The following is a 22,212-nucleotide window of genomic DNA, read 5'->3' on the forward strand; positions in this document are numbered from 1 at the left end:
CTTTGACGCACCAAATCGCTCCATGGAGGTCGCCATCTTGCGGATGCGGAAGTATGCATAACAAATTTGAAAAAGTTCAATAGGAGTTTGTTTCACCCGTCTTTTTTTGATTCACAATCTTATGTTGAAAAACCATTATGCTGGATCCCTTGGCTTGAGAATTTCGAAGCTTTGACGCACCAAATCGCTCCATGTCGGCCGCCATCTTGCGGATGCGGAAGTATGCATAACAAATTTGAAAAAGTTCAATAGGAGTTTGTTTCACCCGTCTTTTTTTGATTCACAATCTTATGTTGAAAAACCATTATGCTGGATCCCTTGGCTTGAGAATTTCGAAGCTTTGACGCACCAAATCGCTCCATGGAGGCCGCCATCTTGCGGATGCGGAAGTATGCATAACAAATTTGAAAAAGTTCAATAGGAGTTTGTTTCACCCGTCTTTTTTTGATTCACAATCTTATGTTGAAAAGCCAGATTTTGCTGGATCCTTTGAGAATTTGGAAGCTTTGACGCACCAAATCGCTCCATGGAGGCTGCCATCTTGCGGATGCGGAAGTATGCAGAAAAAAATTGCGAAAAAGTTCAATAGGTGCCCGCGGAACTACGTAACTTCCGGTTAGTGCACCCTTCACGACAACATGCGTGACTCTGGAGCATTTTCGAAATTTTTCTCTTCTTTAGTGGTAGATCTAAAAAGCCGAATTAGGCTACAATCCCATGCTCCCATGCTCAGTAGGTTTGTCTGATTTAGGATGATGTCCTGCACCTTCCGGTATAAGCGGTTTACATAAAGAAAGAAAGCTCGGTTTGATTAACAACAGTCACACATTGCCGTTGAAACGGCGCTATCGTCTGATCTGTCGGCACTGATCTTACTGCAAGCTTACTTCTTCTGGTGGAGGAAGCCGCAGTGCCCGGAGAGAACCAGTCCTGACAGCGACTAGAGTTAGAAGACTACACACATACTGTGAAAACGTATATTAAGCCCAGTTAAAATTTCTTAAAATAGGCCCTAAGCTAGCACATCGTATAGTTACTTCCTTAAGCTTCTTGTGACATTTATTGTATGTAGGTATTGGGGAGGACTGTCTGCTCTTCTCTTTTACCAAGTCTTACCAGGTACAGTACCTACTACACCTACCTACTACCAACTACCTAACCTACTTATGCCATAGTGATGGGTAAAATAGTGGCAAGAGGCTTTGGCTTCGCCGGCTCATTGCGGCTTTGCAGTAGGGTACTAGTATAATTTACAATCAAAGGCTAAAGCACACTTTGGTACCCTCAAAGGTGGCCATCTTGTAAAATGGCCGCCATCTTGGAATTTCAGATGGTTAACGTTTTTTTTTCTGAAAAAGGGTCTCAAAGAAACCTTACATACCAATTTTTATGCTTGTATCAAAGTGAACGATTGTTTCAATTGTCTGACGAATAAATGTTTCCGTAAAAAGTCCATACATTTCACTTCAAATTGTCTACTTTGTCTTTTCTGCGAGCGTCAAGACAAATGGTGAATACCTGCGAATACTTCGATATAGAACTAAAGTTTGTCAGTAGTGGTATCCTGAGGTCCACAAGCTTGTGCTAGGGCCTCAATAACAGCACAAAGACTTTTGTCAGAGGAGTAGGCCACCAACCCACCTTCGTTGGCCCACTTCTGGGCCCCTTCGCGCCTCAGCAAAGGCTTGTGATAACGGATCTGTGGTATTGAGGTTAAAGCCGTAGGACCTTTGTGACGATACTCCTCCAAGCAAGATTTCAACTGCACGATGCCTCCGCCGAGAGCCCTGAGCAGCGCGTGTGGACCACAACTGTCCCACATGTAAGTACCGCCGTCTTCCGATGACACAAACACAGAAGCCAGACCTTTGGCCACGCACAGCTCTTTGTAGCCGGCGCCGGCCGCCAGGTAAATGTTATTGGGTCCGAATGCTTCTTCCAGTGTGGATTTGAAGGCTCGATTCTCACTGCTGCTCAACACCAGTGAGAATGTTTCGCCAGCAGATGTAGCCTCCGGTGGACTGAGAGAGCTGGCTTGCTCACCATTGCAGCAGATTCCCCAGAACACATTTCCAGACCACCTGTGAGAAACAAAAACGTGTGTGTCGGTGTGTTTGATATACATTTATTATAAGGAAGACAATATAACTCTCATCCAGGTGTTTTTCATGCAGAGAGAGGCATAAATGTGTGTGCCATTCATGGTGGATGTTAGGCTGGGCATCCTTTGATGAATGTTAAAGCTTTTGAAGCTTTTTAAACAAAGCTTTTGCTTCATGAAACCAGAGTACAACACAACAACAACAGGAATTTTAAGGCCATTTTCCCTGCAAGAGCGGGGGTTAGCCTTCATGAAACCAGAGTAGACCAGAGAACCACAACACAAAATCACATTTAATCAAAATCATTCGTCCACAACTTTTTGAGATATCCTGCTATGTATCGTTTCTGGCCCGATCTCTGTCAATGGTGAAGAATCACTTTAAAATTCTACTAGCCGGATCCGGATCTGCATCTTCCCCAAAATTGAATCGATTCGTCCTTATCACACACACAACCGGTCCAGCAAGTTTCGTCCAAATCCGTCCATAACTTTTTGAGATATCCTGCTGTATGTTGGTTTTAGCCCAATCACTGAATGGTGAAGAATCACTAAAAAAATTAAATAATTCTCATGTCCGAATCCATAATCAGATATTCACCAAAATCGAATCGATTAGTCCTTGTGTTACGTGGTCCTCCCGGTAACTACCTGGTCTCGGTGACCCCCGGACCGTGGGAGGCACCCCGCCAGAAAGATATATGATTTATACGCTTTCGTAACGCAATCAATATGAATTCCAGTCAATAAGAAACCCCACACCAAGGATCCGGAGTAATCAATAATATATTCCCCCAAGGAATCAACAACAATCAACAATCAACAATCAATCACTAAGATGGCCATCTTACATATGTGTCCCCCCCTGTCCCCACTCACGACCACTTGGGCCACTGTCCCTCACAATGTCTCTCTTCTCCGCACACGGGCGGTGGAACGAACCCCGGGCGGACGTGCTCCAAACGTGCACGTCTCGTACCGGGGACAGCTGCTGCAGCGCACACCTCCTTGCCAAGCAACGGGGCAAAACCAAGCGTGGCTTGCAACGCGCGCGAGGCCCAAGGTGCGACCCATACGCGTCCTTGTAGACGGTGAGGCGAACTGTGCCGGACGCTTGGTTTCGTGCACGAACCCACGGCAACTTGATGTGTCAAGGGGTAATTCCCCCGCGCAGGTAACTCCTTTTGTCAGACGGGCTTTCAAACGCAGCGTCCTCCACGCTGCTCAATATCGATACCAACTCTCGCCGGAGCTCGGCGAGGAAGAGGAAGAAGATCGTCGCTTCTCCAGGACCTCGTGTCTTTTCTTCTTCCGTTTCCGGTCTCCTTTTTCCCAGAAGGGCTCCTGACCCTTTAATCACAACAACCTTTAATCGACTACACATTGATAAGCAAAGACCTGAATAGTAATTCACATAAATTCACATAAATCCGTAACACTTGTCACACACACAACCTTTCCAGCAAGTTTCGTCCAAATCTGTCCACAACTTTTTGAGATATCATGCTATGTATCGTTTTTGGCCCAATATCCCAATGATGAATAATCACTTTAAAAATTCTATGAGTCAGATCCAGATCTTCACCAAAATCTAATCATTTTGTCCTTGTCAAATATGCTACATCGCTGCCAAATTTTGTCTAAATCCGTCAACAACTTTTTGAGATATCTTATTCACAAACAAACAGAGAGACAGGCGTGAAAACATAACCTCCATCCACCTTTGGTGGTGGAGGTAATAAGAACCATTTACATCATTAAGCTATCTCTAAGTACTTCATCAATACTGTTACGGATTCGTCACTTCAGTTGTTGTGGTTCTCATCCACTGTAAACATTTTTGGTTCCATGTACTATTAATTGTTATCATTTAAGTGAAATAGAGATTACTGTTTTCAAAAGGTAAAAAAAAGCTAGTGTTTTAAAAAGAAACTGGAAACCGGATCGGGAACCGGACGAAGAAGAAGAGGAAAAAGAAGGACAGGAGAAAGAGGCGGAGCGAGTGAGGTCGGAGAAGGAGACGAGCTGTTTGGAGGTCACTAGCGAACTTTGGGGTTTCCTGGGAAAGGGATTCCTGCGACAGAGTTGTTATCGCTGTGACAGATAAACCTGCGTGACAGGTTTTGTGGTTGATTCCGAAGAGAATCATTAGAGTGCCGTTACGTCTCGAGAACGGACTGTTGGCCATTTTACCTTGCGCCTGATTTCACATCGCTCCAGGTTTTTCCCCTCGCTTCAACCATTTAAACGCATCCAGACGTTAACCTGGTGTGTGTGTGTGTGTAACGTGGATTTTGAGTGTGCATTTGCGGTTCGCCGATTGGGAGCCGTTGAACGTCCATACCAGAAGGTGTTATTTCCCAGCCGCCTCTTGAGGACACTTTTGCCGATCTTTGGCAGTGTGACTGTCAACAGAGCGTGATTCTGGTCTCGATACAACATCGTTCTGACGATCACTGGAGCGTGGATCGACTTTGGTTTGAAGCTGGGACAGAGACATTGGGAATGTTCTTTTCGCTCACTTGGAGCACAGTGAGTTATATTGTACGAAACTGATGGTACCATCATAGGAATGATATATTGGTTGTACAATTGATTAATATTATTATTGTACTGTTATTCTTGTGTGACCTTAATACAATATTTGTTTGTTGGTAACAATTGGTGTGGTTTCACCATTGATCTTTGACACACAGATTAACACATCTTTCTGCTGTGACTCCTCTCGGGGCTCGGAGGTACACCGAGACCGGGGTTTGGGGAGGAGCACATAACAATACTCCTAGAAATCTCTGCATCACCTGTCTAATAATATTTCTGTTTTCATTTACCTTGCCTACACCTGCACACCTTTCTATTGCGAATGAGTTAGGGTTATAAATCCTTAACGTAGAATGCTCCAAAGTACTCGGCAAACTTGGTGTGATGATGTAATCTTCAAAAGCAACTAGAAAGAGCAATCAGAGATTGCAAACCCTCGCAAGGACGTGTTTTCAGTGGTTTTTAAGGCTTTTGTGTTAAAACAAATATGGAGGCCGAACCACGTGACCGATGACGTCATCATTATTATTTTTTCTCCACAAATTTATCCCTAGATGACGCTCAATACATTTCATCTTGATCGATGAAGTTTTGTACTTGTCAAATTATGACGTCATAATGGAGGCACTTATGACATCTTCATTAACATATTTTATTCCTCTGGAGCGTTTTTTTTATAATGAGCCATGTCTCAATTTTTTTTCTATGCTGTGCTTTCGGAGATATAGAGGGGCAACATTTTTCGGGTTTTCCAAGATGGCGGCCATACCACGTGACCGATGACATCATAATTATCAATAAAACATTCTACATGTGGAGTTGCACCTATGGTGAAAAATTCCTGTTAAACGGACCAACGGTTGCAGAGAAAATCATATTTATTATATGCGGAAAAACAAACAAACAAACAGACAGACAGATAAACAAACAAATCGACTCAAATGCAATACCCTGTCCTCTGGCGAGGGTAACAATGTGAAAGTGCATGAGACGTTTCACTCGAGAAACCACCGGTGAATGAGTGCAATCACCTGCTGCTCTCACTGTCATAGTGCACAAAGGGCTGGTTAACAATTCCCATGACGGGCAGGCCTCCGATACGCTCGTAAACCCCAATGAGCACGGTAACACAGGGCAGGCCTTGCGAATGTGGTCTCGCATGATCAGACGGCTCGTAGCCTCCCTGGATGTACTGGTTGGTCGAATCTAAAAGAAAAATAAGTAAAGGAAAAAACATGTTTTAGGGCTACACACTTTTATTTTTGTAAAAAAGTTTAAAACCTTTTTTAAAAAAATTAAATTTTGATAGATGAAACTGCACCAGAAAAGAGGACAGTGGACCAAATTTCAGCTCTCTAGGACATATAGAACCTAGAAAACGAACGGCTCAAAGATTTGAAACGGGACAAACAAACAAAGTTCAGATGAAGTTAAATAAAAGTGTGGAATATATCGCGCATTTGGGAGTCACTATATTGATGGGTTCAGACAGGTGTGTACAGGATCATTTGTGGATTTAAAGAACTAGTGAGATACCCTAGCTACGCACGGGTGGGAGGCCAGAAGCAAACAGGCAATGCAGATATGGCGAATGCTAAAGTAAGAAACCAATAAATTCCACATTCCTGTAGCACCTTCAGTCGCACGTCAGACATGGACAGCAAGTTCGTGAAGGACTTCCATGAAAAACGTACCCGTTCGAAAACAAATGGTTGTTGTATCGCCATTATATATTACGAGCAACGGTACCCGCCCTACGGGCGGGGCTTCAATTGGGAGGCCCAAATGAAAAGGCAAAATATCAGAAATTGAAGGCTTTTTTAAAATTTTAAACAATTTATATAAACATCCATCATATCATATCACATGCAAATCATCAAAATTTAACCAGTATTTGTAGAATTTCAATAAAAGCAATGGAATAATATTTATGGATATGAATAGTGATGTGGTTTTTTTAATTGAAATTCTAAAAATACTGTTTAGATTTTGATGATTTGCGTGTGATATTTAACGGATGTTTATATAAATCGTGCCTCCCAATTGAAGCTCTGCCCTTAGGGCGGGTACCGTTGCTCGTAATATATAATGGCGATACAACAATTTTTACCGCTTTGCTTTGAAGAACGGGAATGAAGGGGGAGGAGCATGTTAATATGTCTGGTTGAAGCCTTTGGGTGGTGAGGGGGCTTGAAGCCAGATTTTAATATTACAACCGCCATGTTGGTGCTCGCCGTCACTGCGATGCGAAGCGAAAGACACCTCAGAGCTATCACATTCACAATAGCTGTCATATGTACTCCCGATACGTGTTTCCTTCATTGTAAAAACTACCAAGTCAACAGTTAAAAGGATTTTGAGCCGATAGGTGTTACGGCCTTGGCAAGATCGATGGAGACAGCGATCTGTTAGCTTATACACCGCCCAAATAGCTACGTGGAATTCTCTCATGTAGAGATTAAACTCACGTCGTTTGACCTTTGGCCGAGGTCATTATTTACTTTTAATGATGTTTATATACGAATCAAAAAGAAAATAATTGGTTTTGGGTCGTCCTTTCCGCATATCTCGTGGGATTGTAAGTTGGAGAGACGACCGTGATGGCGGGGAGGGGGTTCGGCATTCTCTCAAGCAGGGATTCAACCCATGTCCTTATAAAAGGTCTTTGTCCGAGGTCACTGAGTCCGATCGGTGCAGCTGATCGGTGCAACCGATCGGTGCAGCCGATTGGTGCAGCCGATCGGTGCAGCCGTTTGTGCGGCACCCAGGAAAATAACGTGATGCGGGAGTCCAAACCTGAAAATGCTGGAGGCCAAAGCTGAACTTGGAAAAACATTATAGTGAAGGAGCTGGGGCTCCCATGTCGATCGGAAGAATGGACGCAACAAAAAGCTGGAATTCATCCGAGTTGCTTTAATCAAACCAAACACTCAGGCACTCTGAAAAGCCCGTTTATCGGGCAGCAATATATATACATATTATCCCGGAGCGTTTGCCCAGGAAAGGCGAGAGGGGGCGTGGCCCAGCGTCCTGGCTGCGGCCTGGCAAGTTGAGGGCGAGCCTGCCCGGGCGTCCTGGACGAGCCCGGCATGGTGATCGCTCCGCGTCCTTGATAGGTGCAAGGCGATTGTGAAAACCCAGCAGTAGCCGCTACACACGTCCCCCCAGAATCGACTTGCACTGGCAGGGTCAATTTGAGGGGGGTCCTGATGACCCGGCCGAAGCGACCCCTGGCGGGTCGTGGGAGGGGGTCCGGTGTGGTGGTGGGCGGTCGAGTGGGGGGCACCGTGGATGGGGGGCGGCCTCGCCGCGGTGGAAGGGCCACCCGTGGTGGGTGGTCGACGTCCACGTGCGCCGGCTTGAGGCGGTCCACCGCAATCCGGTCCGACCTGCCGCCGATGTCGATGACGAACGACTTGTCGTCCCGTCGCAGCACCCGGAAGGGCCCGTCGTATGGCGGCCGGAGTGGCCCCCGATGTGCGTCGTGACGCACAAAAACATACTCCGCTGTGCGAAGTGCTGGGGGGACGTAGGACTGGGGGTCACCGTGGTGGGATGTTGGCACGGGGGCAAACCGTCGGGCGGCCTCCTGGAGGTCCGAGCGCTGGTGAGCTGCGGACCAGGGACTGGTAGCGTCGGGCACGAATTCGCCCGGGACGCGTAGCGCCTGGCCATAGACAAGCTCGGCGGTGGATGCCTGGAGGTCCTCCTTGGGGGCCGTGCGGAGGCCCAAAAGGACCCACGGCAGCCGGTCGGCCCAACCGCCGTCTTGAAGGCCGGCCATGAGCACGGCCTTCATGGAGCGGTGGAATCGCTCGCACAACCCGTTTGCTTGGGGGTGGTAGGCCGTAGTACGGTGGAGCTTGACCCCCAGGTTGCGGGCGACCGCGCCCCACAGCTCGGAGGTGAACTGTGTTCCGCGGTCTGACGAGATGTCCGCCGGTGCGCCGAAGCGGGCGACCCAGGTGGCGATGAAAGCCTGCGCCACGTCGGCGGTGGTGGTGGAGACGAGGGGAACGGCCTCCGGCCACCTGGTGGTCCTGTCCACCATGCTGAGCAGGTGTGTGAACCCCCGTGACGGGGGGAGGGGGCCCACCAGATCCACGTTGACGTGGTCGAAACGTCGTTCGGGCACTGTGAAAGGTGCCAGCGGGGCCTGGGTGTGTCGGTGGACCTTGGCCCATTGGCAGGCCGTGCAGGTGCTGGTCCAATCGCGGACGTCCCGACGAAGGCCGTGCCAGACGAATCGCGCCGACACCAGCTTCTGGGAAGCTTTCCGGCCCGGGTGGGAAAGGCCGTGGAGGGAGGCGAAGATGCGGCGTTGCCAGGTGACGGGCACGATGGGGCGAGGCTGGCCTTGGGAGACGTCGCAGAGCAGGACAGTGTCCGCGAAGGGGATGTCGGCCAGGCGGAGGCCCATGTCCGCCGCCCGGAGGGCTTGCACCGTGGTGTCGGTGGTTTGGTCCGCCGCCATAAGCGCAAAGTCCACGCCCAGGTGGACCGCGTTCACGCTGGCCCGGGAAAGAGAGTCGGCCACGGCGTTGTTTTTGCCGGCGACGTGCCGGATGTCCGTGGTAAACTCCGACACGGCGGAGAGGTGGCGCTGTTGGCGGGCCGACCACGGCTCCGTGACCTTGGCCATGGCGTAAACCAACGGCTTGTCGTCGACGAACGCCGTGAAAGGTCGGCCCTCCAGGAGGTGGCGGAAATGGCGGACGGCCAGGTGTAGACCGAGGAGCTCCCGGTCAAACGTGCTGTATTTGAGCTCGTTCGGCCGGAGCTGCCGGCTGAAAAAAGCGAGTGGCTGCCAAACCCCGTTCACCCATTGCTCATGTACGGCGCCCACTGCGTAGTCGGAGGCATCCGTGGTGAGGGCGATGGGAGCTTTGAGCACCGGGTGAGCGAGCAGTGTTGCGTCGGCGAGGGCCCGCTTTGAGCTTTGGAAGGCCGCATCCATTGCTGCGGACCAGGCGATGTCGTGCTTGGCCGGCTTGCCCCAGAGGGCTTAGTAGAGGGGCCGCATGAGTTGAGCAGCGCGGGGCACGAAGCGGTGATAAAAATTCACCATTCCCAGGAATTCCTGCAGGGCCTTTATGGTGCGGGGACGCGGGAACGTGGTGATGGCCTCGACCTTGGTTTGCAGCGGCACGGCCCCGTTCTTGGTGATGTGGTGGCCCAAAAAATCAACGGCCGTCGTGCCGAAGTGGCATTTGGCCGGGTTGACCATGAGGCCGTGCTCGCTGAGGCGCCCAAACAGTGTTCGGAGGTGGAGGAGGTGCTCGGCCAGGGTCGTGGTGGCGACGAGGATGTCGTCCAGGTAAACGAAAAGGAACGGCAGGTCACGCAGCACGCCGTCCATCAAGCGCTGGAATGCCTGAGCCGCGTTCTTGAGACCAAACGGCATCCGCAAGAATTCGAATAAGCCGAACGGCGTGATGACTGCCGTTTTAGGGACGTCGGCCGCCCTGACAGGTACCTGGTGATATCCCTGTATGAGATCAATTTTCGAAAAAATGACCCGTCCCGCCAGATGGGCGGAGAAGTCTTGGATATGCGGGATCGGGTACCTGTCGGGGGTGGTAGCGTCATTGAGACGGCGGTAGTCGACACACGGGCGCCATCCATCCCCCGGCTTTGGCACGATGTGCAGTGGCGTGGCCCACGCGCTATCGGAGCGCCGCACGATGCCGAGGTGCTCCAACGCGTCGAATTCGGCCTTCGCCACGGCGAGCTTGGCTGGGTCGAGGCGGTGGGCCCTGGCGTAGACCAGCGGGCCCGTGGTTGGTATGTGGTGCTCGATCCCATGCCGTACTGCGACGGCCGAAAACGTTGGCCGCGTGAGGGCCGGGAACTCCGTGAGCAGGCGAGCAAACTCGTTCGCCGCCGGGACGGCGCATGCCAGCTCGGTCGGCGCGGAGCTGCTCAATGTGCATACCAGGGAGCTGAAGGTTTCGGCGTTGATTAAACGACGCCGTTGGACGTCCACCAGCAGTCCGTGTGCGCAGAGGAAGTCGGCGCCTAGCAGAGCCATGGGCACGTTTGCGGTTACAAACGTCCAAGCAAAGCGTTGGCCGCCGAAGCAGAGGGTGACGTTGCGCGGGCCGAAGGTGCGGATGGTCGATCCGTTGGCCGCAACCAAGGAGGGGCCGCAAACCGCGGATTGCCTGTCCTGGTCAGAGGCGGGTATGACGCTCAGTTGGGCGCCGGTGTCGCACAGGAAGCGCCGTCCGGACGCTTTATCCGTGATGAACAGTAAGTTGCCCGTGTGGCCGGCGCTCATGGATGGTAATGAACGCCGGCCCGGCCGTTTCCCGGCCTGCCGAAGGTGCACGGGGGTTGGCATGTCCGGGCCTTCTGTCCGAACCTGGCATGATAGTAACACCACGCTTGGTCAGGTGGAGGTCCTGGTCGTCGTGCTGGAGGTGGTCGGCTCGGTGTAGCAGCCGCCAATTGCGTCGGCAGTTCGGTCGTCGACCGTGCCGGGTGCTCGGGCGCCACGGGTGTTGCGTCGGACGGCGGTGGGTCCCATGTCGCCGCTGCGATGCGCTGTCCTGCGGCGGAGATCTTGTTGGCTTCTCTGGCAAGGGCCCGGGGATCTGTGATCGCCGTGCTTGCCAGGGCGAGGCGTACCGGGTTAGGCAGCTGACGGAGGAACAGCTCCCGGAACAGGAATGCCGGAGAGTGCTCGCCGAGCAGTGAAAGCATGTAGTCCATTCGCTCGGAAGAGCGCGTGTCGCCGAGCTCGGGCAGGTCGAGCAGGCGCCGTGCGCGTTCCGCCGATGGGAGGGCGAAAGCGTCGAGGAGAAGCTTCTTAATCGCGCCGTATTTGTCAGCGGCTGGCGGGCTCTCGAGGAGGCTCAGGGCGTGGGCCGCGGTGGCCGAACCGAGCGCTGCTACCACATGGTGGAAGCGGGTGTCGTCGGCCGTGATGCCTCGCAGGGCGAACAGGGAATCCGCCTGTGTGAACCAAACCACCGCGTGAGCCTCCCAGAAGGTAGGCAGTTTAAGGGCGACTGCCGTGTCCATGTCGGTAGGTCACCAATGAAGGAGCTGGGGCTCCCACGTCGATCGGAAGAATGGACGCGACAAAAAGCTGGAATTCATCCGAGTTGCTTTAATCAAACCAAACACTCAGGCACTCTGAAAAGCCCGTTTATCGGGCAGCAATATATATACATATTATCCCGGAGCGTTTGCCCAGGAAAGGCGAGAGGGGGCGTGGCCCAGCATCCTGGCTGCAGCCTGGCAAGTTGAGGGCGAGCCTGCCCGGGCATGCCCGGGCATGCCCGGGCGTCCCGACCGAGGCCTGGCAAGTTGAGCGCGGGCCTGCCCGGGCGTCCTGGACGGGCCCGGCATGGTGATCGCTCCGCGTCCTTGATAGGTGCAAGGCGATTGTGAAAACCCAGCGGTAGCCGCTACAATAGCCTATTTTACTCCAGGAGATCCCAGGATTACCCACCCAAAAATATCGTTGCGATCGGTTCAGCCGTTTTTGCGGTACCTTCGGACGGACGGACGGACAGACAGACAGACAGACAGATGGACATTTTCTGAATTATAGTAAGATTGTACATTGCTCATACATCTTTATTTTTACAGTTACTGACACTAGCTGAAGATCTGTAATCAAACGGAAGGCCAAATACGGCATTGGAGTCATCAGAAGGAACCAAAATAAGTAAAGAGCAAAGATGGAGTCATCAGGAGGAACCTGAATAGGATTCGGGTTTCAGCTGCAACTCTTCTACCCTCAAACCCATCCAGGTGCACACAAATCATGTACTCGCATCGAGACACAGCAAGCAGACAACACGGGACTTGATATCAAATAAATACGACGGTTGACATTTGGGGGAGGAACTTCCTGGAACACACCAGGTGTCATCCAGCGCCCAAGCGAAGTCATCCAGCTCTCAAGGGAAGTCATCCAGTGCCCCGGCGAAGTCACCCATTGCCCAGCGAAGTCATCCAGGGCCCCGGCGAAGTCATCCAGGGCCCCGGCGAAGTCATCCAGGGCCCGGGCAAAGTCATCCAGGGCCCCGGCAAAGTCATCCAGGGCCCCGGCAAAGTCATCCAGGGCCCCGGCGAAGTCATCCAGGGCCCCGGCGAAGTCATCCAGGGCCCCGGCGAAGTCATACAGGGGCCCCGCAAAGTCATACAGCGGCCCCGCAAAGTCATCCAGGGCCCCACAGAAGTCATCCAGGGCCCCGCCGAAGTCATCCAGCGCCCCGGAAAAGTCATCCAGGGTCCCGCAAAGTCATCCAGGGCCCCTCAAAGTCATCCAGGGCCCCGCAAAGTCATCCAGGGCCCCGCAAAGTCATCCAGGGCCCCGCAAAGTCATCCAGGGCCCCGCAAAGTCATCCAGGGCCCCGCAAAATCATCCAGGGCCCCGCAAAGTTCTCCAGGGCCCTGCAAAGTCATCCAGGGCCCCGGGGAAGTCATCCAGCACCCCAGCGAAGTCATCCAGAACCCCAGCAAAGTCACCCAGAACCCCGCCGAAGTCATCCAGCACCCCACCAAAGTCATCCAGCACCCCAACAAAGTCATTCAGCGCCCCGGCGAAGTCATCCAGCGCCCCGGCGAAATCATCCAGCGCCCCGGCGAAGTCATCCAGCGCCCCGGCGAAGTCATCCAGCGCACCGGCGAAGTCATCCAGCGCACCGGCGAAGTCATCCAGCACTCTGGCGAAGTCATCCAGCGCCCTGGCGAAGTCATCCAGCTCCCCGGCGGTCATCCAGCGCCCCGGCGAAGTCATCCAGCGCCCCGGCGAAGTCATCCAGCGCCCCGGCGAAGTCATCCAGCGCCCCGGCGAAGTCATCCAGTGCCCTGGCGAAGTCATCCAGCGGTCCAGCAAAGTCATCCAATGCCGGTGGTGACATCTCCGCAGTTAGTCAGTGGGAGGGTCTGGGAGTTCCTGTGAGGTTAGAATTTTCCCTCCCCATGGGTGGCAACACATGGGGTTTGTCCATGCTCTATACTCTAAATGCTGAATATCAAGCAAGGAAGCAGCATGTACCATTTTAAAAGACTTTGGTACGACTCGGCCGAGGTTCCAACCATTGACCTCCCAGACTCAGAGCAGATGCTCTAACCACAATGCCACTGAGTGTGGTTGTTGAATAGATGTAAAGGTGAACAATAAGAGGTTTTGTCTCACAGATGAGACGGTAAACATGTCCTTACCAAAGATTAACGATCAGAAGTCCTCTGCATCACAACCAGGTTGATGACATGCAAGGAAATGTGATTTGTGGATGTTTTAAATCAGCATTTTAAAAATGTGCTTCATGTTGAATTGTAACTGCCATGTTGTTACATCTCTGGCGAACCCTCCCATCCTGCACCCGGAATTACAGTCATCGTCGCCATGTTGGCAGGGCGCTGTTTTCCATTCTCTCTTGTCCTTTATTCTCCTTCTGCTTTCATTTTATAAACTGCTTATTTATTTGCTTTAATTTTGCATCGTTTCATTTTGCCTTTTTATCATGATGGATGTGCGTGCTTTATGGAAGTCTCATTGTTGTGCATGCCATTTATTTACTGTTCTAATGTTTCATATCAAGTTGCTTAAAATACCTTTCATTCTTTGTTCAAAAAATTAAAAAAATCTTTGACTCGTTCGCTTTTTGATTTGTTATTTTCCTACAAAGTGCTTTGAGACATCTCCCTGAAAAAGGTGCTGCAAAAATAATTGTTATTATTATTCCAATGTTTGGGTGAGGAAGCCGGTTGAAGTATGCGTGGGGTCGTGATGGTGGGAGGGTGTTTATGGTCTTGGGGAGTTCGTGATGGCGTTGGAGACGGGGTTGATGATGGTGGGGGGAAGGTGGTGGGGCGGGTGGTGAAGGTGGTAGAGATGGGGTTGATGATGGTGGGGGGAGGGTGGTGATGCTGGTGGAGAAGGTGGTGATGGTGGTAGAGAAGGGGTTGATGGCGTTGGAGACGGGGTTGATGATGGTGGGGGGAGGGTGGTGATGGTGGTAGAGACGGGGTTGATGATGGTGGGGGGAGGGTGGTGATGCTGGGGGGAGGGTGGTAATGGTGGGGGAAGGGTGGTGATGGTGTTGGGGATGGGGTTGATGATGGTGGGGGGAGGGTGGTGATGCTGGTGGGGAAGGTGGTGATGGTGGTAGAGACGGGGTTGATGGCGTTGGGGATGGAGTTGATGATGGTGGGGAGGGTGGTGATGGTGGTAGAGACGGGGTTGATGGCGTTGGGGATGGAGTTGATGATGGTGGGGAGGGTGGTGATGGTGGTAGAGACGGGGTTGATGATGGTGGGGTGAGGGTGGTGATGCTGGGGGGAGGGTGGTGATGGTGGGGGAAGGGTGGTGATGGTGATAGAGACGGGGTTGATGGCGTTGGGGATGGAGTTGATGATGGTGGGGAAGGTGGTGATGGTGGTAGAGACGGGGTTGATGGCGTTGGGGATGGAGTTGATGATGGTGGGGAGGGTGGTGATGGTGGTAGAGACGGGGTTGATGATGGTGGGGTGAGGGTGGTGATGCTGGGGGGAGGGTGGTGATGGTGGGGGAAGGGTGGTGATGGTGATAGAGACGGGGTTGATGGCGTTGGGGATGGAGTTGATGATGGTGGGGAAGGTGGTGATGGTGGTAGAGACGGGGTTGATGGCGTTGGGGATGGAGTTGATGATGGTGGGGAGGGTGGTGATGGTGGTAGAGACGGGGTTGATGGCGTTGGGGATGGAGTTGATGATGGTGGGGAGGGTGGTGATGGTGGTAGAGACGGGGTTGATTATGGTGGGGTGAGGGTGGTGATGCTGGGGGGAGGGTGGTGATGGTGGGGGAAGGGTGGTGATGGTGATAGAGACGGGGTTGATGGCGTTGGGGATGGAGTTGATGATGGTGGGGAGGGTGGTGATGGCGTTGGAGATGGGGTTGATGATGGTGGGGGGAGGGTGGTGATGGTGGTAGAGACGGGGTTGATGATGGTGGGGGGAGGGTGGTGATGGTGGTAGAGACGGGGTGGTGATGGTGGTGGGGAGTGAACTCAGATATAACCAACACATTCAGACACTATTCACCAAGCCTGGACATCCTCAACTTTTCACTTTGGTGAACCCGTTATCCACACTAAAAGAGGCCGACTTCAAAGTGATGTTAGGAACGGTCACAATTGGCACAAGAGCAGCTAGCTCTGACATTTGCTCAATTTTGGAACAACAGTGAAAATGATCATGTTCAGCCATAACATGCCGTACCCTGTGTTTTGGCAGCGCAAAGTGCTCGGATACTTTATCCATGAGCTGGTTTAATCCAAGTTTAAACAACAACCAACCACATATGCAAATATGTGACCGCTACGAAATAGATATGATAATCCTGGGCAAAATTGTAAAACTCTTCACATGCGAACTGTAAATGTAATTATGCAAAAGAAAAAATTGAGAATTGTCTGTTTTTTAATTTGTTTGTGGGTTTGTTTATATTTATGTTTGTGAGTTTGTGTGATTTTTATGCATTCCTGACTCGCTGGATGGAATGAGTGTAAAGGATGTAAATATGCATCTGTATTGCGCCACCTGGCGAATACCGGTATTATAAGTCATAACATGAACATCTCCAAATAAATGCAAAGCCCATCCACATCCGCTTTGTCCTCAAACTAAACTTATCCAAAACAACAACAGCGAAAAAATGTAAAGTTTATTAAATTTAATGGTCTATTAATTTAAAAATGTAAAATAAAATCCACATTCTCATAATAACGGTTTTTTTTGAAAATTTCATGACAAAAGCTGAAATGGTAAAAAAAAAGTTATGCCCCGGACATGCAAGTACACACAAACACACACACACACACACACACACACGCAAACACAAAATCCCGTCTCTTCCGCTGCACAGGCAGACGGGGTTTATGATGATGATGATGTTGTTTATGATGATGATGGTGATCATCGCAGTAAGGTGCTGCGATGACATCATAAAAGTGGGGTAACTTACCCGTCCATAAAAACGGGTTGTTTGCTCGTCCAAATACAATTCATGACCTTGAATGCAAAGACTGCATTAGCAAAGTGACGATGCTACCTGCACTTCATATCACGTGACTGAGTGAGAAGCGCGTTAAATGGGTATGTCTGATGTAGTACGCAATCACGAATTGTCCCTTTCCTGTAGACTTACCGATGGGGTCAACCCAAATGGCGAGGTCGTCGGGCGGCTCGTCGAGGCGCAAGGCCCCGATACGACGATCTACCATCGCCTCGGGTTCTGCATGCACCGCATCGGCTAAGAGTTGTCCAGCTCTCGTGTTACCATCCAGAACGTGGGTAAGCAGCATGGCGGTGTCGGCAACCGAAGCACAAACCCTGACGGTCTCAGTTTGTCCTGGAGCACATGGACATTCATGGGAAAGAGGGTTTTGGTAGCGAGATACGAGTCACGAGGACATTAGTACCGAGTCTAATCATCCGGGTCACTTTTACAGTGGAAGAACATCTGAACTGTCATGGTGGCTCAAAACTACTTACCTAAACCATTTGTAAATTTGCTGTTTTCCTCCCCGTGTATATGTCCCACCAAGACAGGGAACTGAAGGAATACACGAGTAACAAGAATCCGTATTTTAGGAACAGCAGACAGGTGAGTACAGAAAATAGTACAAATGATGACAATACACCGGGTCGTGAGATGCCAATGCAGAACAACGACGTACCTGGACTCCGACATCATGCTTGATAACCTCCTGGATCAACACGTCGGCGAGTGTCTTGAAGTCACTTACAAACTTCTTATTCTTATCTTCGCCAGTCTTTTCCTGTACCAAGAGATCAAAAAGAGCATTCTCACTCCGACAGAGGCGGGCGATGGCAGCAGCCTTCTTCGAGGCCTGCACAAGGCAGTGTAACAAGGCGGTCATGTTTCCACGTCCACCCAAGACGTCCATTTCACTGTGCCTGCCGATACAAAACAAAGAACCGGATACACTTGCCCTGCTATCATCTTACAATTGCATTTCATTGTTTTTCACAGCTCCTACATCTAATGAAACAGAACACCAAATACTGCATTGGAGTCGTCAGGAGGAACCCGAAGGAGTAAAGAGCAAAGATCGTCGATGGACATGGAGTCATCAGGAGGAACCTGGACAGGATTCGGGTTTCAGCCACGACTCCGCAACCCTCAAAAAGAAATCCAGGCAAAACCAAGTGAGTCTTACAGAAAAAAATCTGAAAGAATTCACTTCTCCAAGACAGGTAGATATAGAAAGAAACTAGAAGGCACACCTCCGCCAGGCTGAACAGTTTATGGTTTCTATCCCAATGATAGGCCGGATCTGGATTCTGACCTGAACCAAAATCTAATCGGCTTGTTCTCGTCACCTGACCAACTCGTCCACCAAGTTTAGTCATAACTCGTTCATAACTTTTTTTAATTCTAGTAGCCGGATCCGGATACTAATCCGGATCTTCACCAAAATCTAATCATTTCGTCCTTGTCACATACACTACCTCTCTGCCAACTTTCGTTTGAATCCGTCCGCAACTTTGAGATACCTTGTTCACAGCTAAACAGACAAAACAAACAAACATACGGGGTAGTGAAAACATAACCTCCATCCACCTTCGGTGGCTGAGGTAACAAATAGTAAAAGAGAGAAAAGAAAAAGCAAAAATTCACAATAATCCATGTCCAACGGATCTCTCTCTCTCACATGATTTTACATGAGAACATGAGACGTACTCGTACCCGACTGCAAAGCCGCAATGAGCCGGCGAAGCCAAAGCCTCTTGTCACTATTTTACCCATCACTCTGGCATCAGTAGGTTAGGTAGTTGGTAGTAGGTAGGTGTAGTAGGTACCGTACCTAATTCAAAATGACACCATTTGCATTCCGGATGAGATTAAAATTGATAAAATTTCCTTCTTGATTAATTCGGTGAATTCCGTCTCAACTTGGGATATTTCCGGCCGTGAAAAACTATCCCCTACGGCCGCGAGATTTCTAAAAAATAATTCTTCGTCAATTTTAGAATATGTGATGCCGTTTTCAGCCTCCGAAACGTGGTACCGGTAATAAGCTTTTTTGAAATATTTTTTCAAATGCTCGAATCTCATTGGTTTCGGTGTTTGGTGAAGATTTTCGTTGAAGATAACCATTGCCCATGTGGGCCCGGGGAACGAGATTGGTCTTAAAGTATTTTAATTACAAATTAGAGGTGCATAAGATTGTGAATCAAAAAAAGATGGGTGAAACAAACTCCTATTGAACTTTTTCGCAATTGTTTATGCATACTTCCGCATCCGCAAGATGGCGGCCTCCATTGAGCGATTGGTGCGTCAAAGCTTCGAAATTCTCAAGGGATCCAGCAAAATCTGGCTTTTCAACATAATACGTACGCGTTCATTCACAACACCGGCTTCGCCGGCTACTAGTACCCGACTGCAAAGCCGCAATGAGCCGGCGAAGCCAAAGCCTCTTGCCACTATTTTACCCATCAGGATGGCATTAGTAGGTTAGGTAGTTGATAGTAGGTCGGTGTAGGTACCGTACCTGGTAAGACTTGGTAAAAGAGAAGAGCAGACAGTCCTCCCCAATACCTACATATAATAAATGTCACAAGAAGCTTAAGGAAGTAACTATACGATGTGCTAGCTTAAGGCTTATTTTAAGAAATTTTAACTGGGCTTAACATACTGTTACAGATACGACTTTGATGGTATGGTGGGCCGAGCGGGATGGCCGCCGTATCCGTACAAGTTACCCGATTGTGCCCGAATGTTGACTAATCGCGCTACGCTGGCTCAATAGGAAAGAGAAGACACCCGGCTGGGTTATAATGACACAATACGACACCAGGGGTTCAGTTCTCAAGACCTCCGGAGGAGGTTATATTAAGGCGGAAAAGGTTAGATTACAGGGACAAGAGGGAAACATAGGAAGGTGGGCACTTAGACACAACCTTATATTAACCCTAGACAGACCACAGATAAACGGGACAACGCTGACTCACACGGGATTTGATGGCAAGGAAAGCGGCAGTCGATGGCTCAGGTGCACCTGGCTCCGGGACAGAATCACGTACGGTGGTGTCCAGCAGATGCGGGGAGGTCGCTCAGCGCTCGTGGGTCGCGACTTTGGTGGAGATGCCGGGGAGGTCGCTCAGCGCTCGGGAGGGTGGCGTCTTGTCCTTCCAAGCTCGGGGCGCATCTGACGTCACGTCCGGCGCGGGGCCGCGTATATCCGGCGGGGAGTCACGCCCTCGCTCGTTAGCTCCGCCCCATATGGCATCGGCCCATGGCTTCTCATTGGGTGCGGGGGTTACCGGCTCCGCCCTTGACGAGGGGCCGACAGGGAGCCCCCTTCTGGGTAACCCCGTCGAGCACATGTTCAATGGCGGCCAACCGAGCCGGAGTGAGGACGCAAAGCCGCTGTTGTTGTGGTTGTTGTTGGAGCTTGAGATGATGGGAAGAGATGCGGGGAGGTATGGGAAGGTCCTAAACTCCTACTGGTGCCATATCATCACATTCTGGTGCAACGAAGAGTCATAATTAATGGAAACAAGTCCTTAACTGACATAGATTAAGAATAACTAGCAAGATGTCCTATAATTGTCTACGTGTGGTGCGGGGGACCTGGGCACGACATTTAATGGGGGGATGAAGGGGAAGATCGGCTCTAATGGGTGTTGTTTACAGACAATGGGACTAGGGAATGGGGTAAGGGAGAGTTGGGGAGTATCGGAGAAAATAGGGGAATATTTACAAGCGGATATGGAGGCCAAATTCCATATTCGCAACAATACGTTTTCACAGTATGTGTGTAGTCTTCTAACTTCAGTCGCTGTCAGGGCTGGTTCTCTCCGGGCACGGCAGCTTCCTCCACCAGAAGAAGTTAGCTTGCAGTAAGATCAGTGCCGACAGATCAGACGATAGCGCCGTTTCAACGGCAATGTGTGACTGTCGTTAATCAAACCGAGCTTTCTTTCTTTATGTAAACTGCTTATACTGTATTTCTGGCCGTGAAAAACTATCCCCTACGGCCGCGAGGTTTCTAAAAAATAATTATTCGTCAATTATAGAATTGTAGCGGCTACCGCTGGGTTTTCATAATCGCCTTGCACCTATCAAGGACGCGGAGTGATCACCATGCCGGGCTCGTCCAGGACGCCCGGGCAGGCCCGCGCTCAACTTGCCAGGCCTCGGTCGGGACGCCCGGGCAGGCTCGCCCTCAACTTGCCAGGCCGCAGCCAGGACGCTGGGCCACGCCCCCTCTCGCCTTTCCTGGGCAAACGCTCCGGGATAATATGTATATATATTGCTGCCCGATAAACGGGCTTTTCAGAGTGCCTGAGTGTTTGGTTTGATTAAAGCAACTCGGATGAATTCCAGCTTTTTGTCGCGTCCATTCTTCCGATCGACGTGGGAGCCCCAGCTCCTTCATTGGTGACCTACCGACATGGACACGGCAGTCGCCCTTAAACTGCCTACCTTCTGGGAGGCTCACGCGGCGGTTTGGTTCGAACAGGCGGATTCCCTGTTCGCCCTGCGAGGCATCACGGCCGACGACACCCGCTTCCACCATGTGGTAGCAGCGCTCGGTTCGGCCACCGCGGCCCGCGCCCTGAGCCTCCTCGAGAGCCCGCCAGCCGCTGACAAATACGGCGCGATTAAGAAGCTTCTCCTCGACGCTTTCGCCCTCCCATCAGCGGAACGCGCACGGCGCCTGCTCAACCTGCCCGAGCTCGGCGACACGCGCCCTTCCGAGCGAATGGACTACATGCTTTCACTGCTCGGCGAGCACTCTCCGGCATTCCTGTTCCGGGAGCTGTTCCTCCGTCAGTTGCCTAACCCGGTACGCCTCGCCCTGGCAAGCACGACAATCACAGATCCCCGGGCCCTTGCCAGAGAAGCCGACAAGATCTCCGCCGCAGGACAGCGCATCGCAGCGGCGACATGGGACCCACCGCCGTCCGACGCAACACCCATGGCGCCCGAGCACCCGGCACGGTCGACGACCGAACTGCCGACGCAATTGGCGGCCGCTACACCGAGCCGACCACCTCCAGCACGACGACCGGGGCCTCCACCTGACCAAGCGTGGTGTTACTATCATGCCAGGTTCGGACAGAAGGCCCGGACATGCAGACCCCCGTGCACCTTCGGCAGGCCGGGAAACGGCCGGGCCGGCGTTCATTACCAGCCATGAGCACCGGCCACACGGGCAACTTACTGTTCATCACGGATAAAGCGTCCGGACGGCGCTTCCTGTGCGACACTGGCGCCCAACTGAGCGTCATACCCACCTCTGACCAGGACAGGCAATCCGCGGTTTGCAGCCCCTCCTTGGATGCGGCCAACGGATCGACCATCCGCACCTTCGGCCCGCGCAACGTCACCCTCTGCTTCGGCGGCCAACGCTTTGCTTGGACGTTTGTAACCGCAAACGTGCCCATGGCTCTGCTAGGCGCCGACTTCCTCTGCGCACACGGACTGCTGGTGGACGTCCAACGGCGTCGTTTAATCAACGCCGAAACCTTCAGCTCCCTGGTATGCATATTGAGCAGCTCCGCGCCGACCGAGCTGGCATGCGCCGTCCCGGCGG

General features: G+C 51.5%; 1 protein-coding gene across 2 annotated transcripts in view; it reads right to left on the minus strand.

The window, feature by feature from the left end:
* The window catches only part of LOC137417012 (major facilitator superfamily domain-containing protein 6), a 168,836-nt gene that overhangs the window by 90,633 nt on the left and 55,991 nt on the right, over positions 1-22,212 (minus strand). For both annotated transcript variants that reach the window (XM_078786091.1, XM_078786092.1), the window contains 4 exons: positions 17,323-17,563; positions 17,138-17,198; positions 16,791-16,994; positions 5,674-5,848 (listed from right to left, as the gene is read on the minus strand). In XM_078786091.1, coding sequence (XP_078642217.1) covers positions 5,674-5,848; positions 16,791-16,994; positions 17,138-17,198; positions 17,323-17,563 — 681 coding nt within the window. The remainder of the gene's footprint in view (positions 1-5,673; positions 5,849-16,790; positions 16,995-17,137; positions 17,199-17,322; positions 17,564-22,212) is intronic.

The sequence above is a fragment of the Myxine glutinosa genome, chromosome 10 (genome assembly GCF_964187855.1).
Source record: "Myxine glutinosa chromosome 10, kmMyxGlut1.1, whole genome shotgun sequence".
Taxonomy (NCBI): domain Eukaryota; kingdom Metazoa; phylum Chordata; class Myxini; order Myxiniformes; family Myxinidae; genus Myxine; species Myxine glutinosa.